The sequence below is a fragment of the Vipera ursinii genome (assembly GCF_947247035.1).
Source record: "Vipera ursinii genome assembly, chromosome: 2".
Lineage (NCBI taxonomy): Eukaryota > Metazoa > Chordata > Lepidosauria > Squamata > Viperidae > Vipera > Vipera ursinii.
This window is the reverse complement of record NC_139513.1, coordinates 2,763,111-2,768,624: the sequence shown is the minus strand read 5'-3', so window position 1 is coordinate 2,768,624 and position 5,514 is coordinate 2,763,111. Positions and strand designations below refer to the sequence as shown.

General features: G+C 41.7%; 1 protein-coding gene across 1 annotated transcript; it reads left to right on the top strand.

The window, feature by feature from the left end:
• Window positions 1–763: 763 nt before the first annotated feature.
• Window positions 764–5,106, top strand: LOC310634709 (uncharacterized protein; the record flags this gene model as incomplete). Its single annotated transcript, XM_083353243.1, has 3 exons — window positions 764–1,258; window positions 2,286–2,412; window positions 3,479–5,106. The coding sequence occupies exons 1-3, from the start codon at window positions 878–880 to the stop codon at window positions 5,104–5,106; spliced, it is 2,136 nt and encodes a 711-aa protein (XP_083209369.1). The 5' UTR covers window positions 764–877.
• Window positions 5,107–5,514: the final 408 nt, after the last annotated feature.

Here is a 5,514-nt window from a genome sequence, read left to right as displayed (position 1 = left end):
ATCACCAGGGCTAGTTGCCTTGGAAGAGTGAGGAAAATTCTCAGGGAAAACTCACACCCTGGTCGGTACCTCTTTACTCTCCTACCATCCGGTAGGAGATATAGGAATATATCCAGCCGTACCAACAGGCTGAAGAACAGCTATCCATGCGCTGTCAGGCTCTTGAATGGGAAATAACTTTATGTATGACTGACTTGCAAGGCCGGTGTGTTGTGGTATTAGCTCACATGGTATAACAAGATGGTGGGCTTGTCACTGTGAGTTGTGGGGGGGCACGAAGGGAGGCTCACCCAATCTCAATGTATACATTTGACAATAAAGGTTCATTCGTAGTGGCTCTAAGGTATGGCTTGAAAGATGAGATTATCAACAAGGAAGGAAGTTTCCAATGCACATGTTTATGGAGATTCTTGGTTATCCAAGTCACAGTTGTCCCAAAGGTGCTTTTTTTTCTTCAAAAGGCAACTTCACTTTCTTTGTTTTTTTGTTTGAAGATGTTTCACTTCTCATCCAAGAAGCTTCTTCGGTTCTTCTGAAGCTTCTTATGAAGAGACGCAAAATGTCTTTAAGTAAAAACAAAGGAAGTCCAGTAGCCTTTTGGGGAAAAAAGCACCTTTGGGACAATACACTGATGGTCTTTTCCGTTATTTACATTGTAGGTTGGGAATACTAGGCAGCTGGTGCCTCAAAGTCTTCCTTGTACAGAAACAAGAAGAGCTGAGCAATAAAGATGAAAAAGTGGCCCTGTTAAATTCTTCGTTAAATTTTTTATGAAATTCTGGTCCTGAAAATAAAAGAATAAAATTCCAGTCCTGAGAACGAAGAAAGCTTGAAAGACTTCCACTCTTTGGGAGTTGCAGCTGAGCCCAGAGGGAAAATGATCCAAGGAAGAGCAGCTTGGGAAGGACTGGCAGTTTGTGATTCTCTTCATATGGAAAGCAGTGCAGTAATCCAAGGAAAGGCAGGACTGAAGATCCAGAATGAAGAAACAGTCATTTTCTGTGTAAAGAGACAACCCTTCAGGGAGTTCCATTACCAAGATTCTGAGGGTCCCCGAGCACTCTGCAGCCGCCTTCATCACTTTTGCAATCGATGGCTGAACCCAGAAAAGCATACGAAAGCCCAGATGCTGGACATGGTTGTGCTGGAGCAGTTCCTGGCCATCATGCCACCAGAGATGGGGAACTGGGTGCGGGAATGCAAAGCTGAGACCAGTTCCCAGGCAGTGGCTCTGGCTGAAGGCTTCCTTCTGAGCCAGGCAGAGGAGAAGAAACAAGGAGAAATACAGGTTGGCTCCAAGGGGTGGGTGGGAAAATTATTCCAACCTTAAGTATTTGGGGCATTTTTACATGGCACTGCCCAAATGCTTTTGAAGCAGAGTTGTTCTGTGTTCCCACATGCAATCCATGCCCTTTTTTGCTGCTCTCCACAGCTGCAGCTGGAGACATCCTTCCTGGAGTTAATCACTGAGGTTCCTGAGGCAAGAAGGGATCCAGTCAATCTTTGTCAGAACAATGTCCATGGGCAAATCTCTCCAAAGGATCTAAATCAGGACTTGTCTCCAGGTAAGGGAGGACGCTTTCCAAGGCAGTGAAGTTCTTCCTCAAAGGGTTTTCATTCCTGTTCTTATAAAGTGAATGGCCCTGTGTGCTTCAGTAATTCTTGTTTCTATTTTACCCCTGAATTTATAAAGCATTCTTTTTTAAAAAAAATATCAATTTCCTCCATCTTTCGGTTGCAGAGGACAGAGTCATATACCAGCTGGTGGTAGGAAAAACATCTCTTCCTAGTGAAGCAGAAACCAATGTTGGACTTCCAGGGCAGGTAGGAGGAAAATTTCATGTGCCTCCAAAAGCGCAAATATGAGTAAGGCAAGAAGTATCCATTTTATCTCTCCCCCCAAAGTCAACCTTTGTTCCAATGTGAGACCCTTTCCTCTTCTGGACATCTACCTGGCTTGTCCTTCTCTTGGTCAGCTGCTTTCGAATAAAAGCTGGAGCAGCTCTGGAGGATGGAAGGCAGAGCAGGAACTGATGGTTCGAGAATGAGTTTGTGATTTGGGTGTTCAGGGTCACCGAGTCCTAAGAGGTACAGTGAATTTAATCAACCTTTGGGACCTAGCTACTACCAAAAGATGATGGAGAATGAAATCTTTCCCTGTGGCCCCTCACATTCTGAAACCAGCCAGGAAAACATTTGTGAATTTCACTGCTTCAGGGGTTTCTGAGAAAACTTTACTTTCCTCAGTTTTTCCATTAGTAAGTAACTTTTGTTTCCTCTTTCAGGGTCCCATATCCTTCAAGGAGTTGTTTGTCTTCTTTACCAAGGAGGAGTGGGACCTGCTGGATCCCAAAGAGAAAGCTTTGCATGGAGAAGTCATGCTGGAGACATCTTGGAATGTAGCTTCTCTGTGTAAGAATTCCTCCTTCCAAATATGGTGTTTTATGATTGGAAGCTATCTGTTTTATGGTTCCTTCCAAGGTACTCTGCACCTGAGATACCAGGCTGGCCATTTGAATCTGTGAGCTACAATCCAGACAGCGAGGTTCAAATAGGCAGTCTACTGTTAATATTTGATGCTGATTTGTTGGAGGTGGTAGGCACTAGTCTTGGTCTTTATTGACCTTCAAGCATATGTCTCTTCCATATTGGATGTTCTGTGTTCAACCCTTTTGACTATGCAGTGCATTTAGCTTTGCATAGGCTGATCAGTAGCTTTCAGGAAGGGAGGTCTTCCAGGAGCTACACAGGTATGTATTTCTTTTGTGTACGTGCTCTTACTTAAAAAAAACACCTGTTCAGCAATTCTTCAGAGTTACAATGGTGCTGAAAAAAGGTACGTTCAACCTGTCCCCAAAATGATGACCATTGTTCTGCCCCCAAAATCACACAATCAAAATCCACAATAGTTCCCACATACGCAACTGTCTCCTTGTGCACAGCTGTTTCCTTCTGAGACCTACAGAAAATGGCCTCATATGCCGGCAGGCACTTTATAAAAAACTGAAAGTTGATAATGGTTTTGATTCTTTAATTTGGAGCAAACATGTCTGGGGATTCATGATGGGGGATACAAAATGATGCACTGCATAGAACATATAAATTAAAGAATTGTTTCTTGCTCACTCAGGGTTATTAGAACTCGGGCTTCCTCCATTAAATGTAAACATGGGATTGATTGACTAACTGACAGATTGAGAACACATAGATTTTCTCCATATGATGTGGATTTTGAGGTCTTCCAGCCATACACTCATTGCCACTATAAATAAATCCATCCACTTTATTATGGTTGTACTTTTCTTCATGCGAAAAAGACTATGACCTTCCAATTTTCCAGCATTAGACCCAGGTTTTTGCATATGACTGAAATAGATAATTTGAATCTGGTTATTTGTATTGTTTGATTTCTTGGTTGCCCGTGATATTTTCATGAGTCTTCTCTGTGAGAAAGAGAAGAAATAATTTTTTTCCACGGTTTTTTCTCTCTCTCAATCAGGCAATGAGCAGAAGAATGAGATTCACCAGGAACCAGAAGACACACTTTTACAGGTTTTTAAGGTTGAAGTGGGAGAAGAAACCTTCTCAAATCATTGGCAACCAAAAAGTGAAGATGGAATCCAATTAAATAATCAACAGGAAATAAACCATCCTCCTTTATGTCTGCAAATCTATGATTTGCTGACCCAAGATGATCTTAATAGAGAGAGGATGGCGCAGTATTTAGGCTTTGATAAAATATTTGAAGAGCAATCAAACATCACTCACCCGTGTGAATGGACACAGGAAAGGAACAGGCATGGTCAGAATTCCCCGTCTTATTGGGGGGATGAGTTGGAGAAAAAAACATTAGAATGTAAGGATTGTGACAACAACTTCAACTATCTCTGCAAACCTGTTTCCCATCAAATGAATCACTTCGAAGAGAATCCATACAAATGTATCATTTGTGGAAGGAGCTTTGTAAGGAATGATAAACTTATCACCCATTTAAGGATTCATACAGGGGAGAAACCATATAAATGCACAGAGTGTGGAAAGAGTTTCACAAGGAACGATAAACTTATTGCCCACATTAGAGTTCATACAGGGGAGAAGCCATATAAATGCACAGAGTGTGAAAAGAGCTTCACAAGAAATGATAAGCTTGTCAACCATATCAGAATCCACACAGGGGAGAAGCCATATGAATGCTTGGAATGTGGAAAGAGATTCACAAAGAGTATGGATCTTACTTCCCATAAAAGGATCCACACAGGGGAGAAACCCTATAAATGCACAGAGTGTGGCAAGAGCTACAGTCACTCTAGCAATCTGAGCACCCATAAGAGTATCCACAAAAAGGAGAAACCCCATAAATGCACGGATTGTGGAAAGAGCTTCATCAGGAGCACAGATCTTACTTCCCATAAAAGGATCCACACGGGGGAGAAGCCACATCAGTGCATGGAGTGTAGTAAGAGCTTCACTCACTACAATACGCTTACTTCCCATAAAACCATCCATACAGGGGAGAAATCATATAAATGTATGGAATGTGGAAAAAGCTTTAGGACAAACAGTTCTTTAACTTCCCACAAAAGGATCCACACAGGTGAGAAGCCATATAAATGCATGGAGTGTGGAAGTAGCTTCAGGACAAGCAGTTATCTTACTTCCCATAAAAGAATTCACACAGGAGAAAAACCCTATCAATGTCCGGATTGTGGAAAGAGCTTCAATCTTTCTAGCACCTTTGCTTTCCATAAAGCAGTCCATACAGGGGAAAAACCCTATCAGTGCATGGATTGTGGAAAGAGCTTCAATCATCCTAGCACCCTCACTTCCCACAAAAGGACCCACACAGGAGAGAAACCCTATCAATGCACAGAGTGTGGAAAGAGTTTCAGTCACCCTAGCACCCTCACTTCCCACAAAAGGATCCACACAGGAGAGAAACCTTATCAATGCATAGAGTGTGGAAAGAGTTTCAATCACTCCAGCAATCTTGCTTCCCATAAAAGGATCCACACAGGGCAACGAAAATATAAGTGCCTAGCATGTGGAAAGGGTTTCACTCAGAGTTCTCACCTTATTTCCCATCAAAAAATCCACAGCGAAGATTAACTATACAAATGCATAAATGTGATAAGAGCTTTCATTTTTTGGGATCTGATCTGATCACCCATGAAGGAAATAGCAAAGAAAATTAACAAGTCTGTGACGGTTCATTTTAGTTTCCCTCAAAAGAAGATATCTGCATATATTTGCTTCTGATTTTCTTATCTGACCACACCTGGCTTTTGAGGGTGAGCAATGTCCTATGTTTCAAATGCTGGTTGTGCTCAGGAAGAAATCAAAATTTGATTTTCAAGGACTATGAACATCATGTTAAGAATATACATTTTCTCCTTAGTATTTTTAATGATTTTTCATATTAAGAATTACAGGCTGTTGATTAACCTTACAAGTGAATTTTGAGAGCCACATCCGAATTTTTCAAAGGCCCATGTGGGACCCTTCTCTGCCTATGAT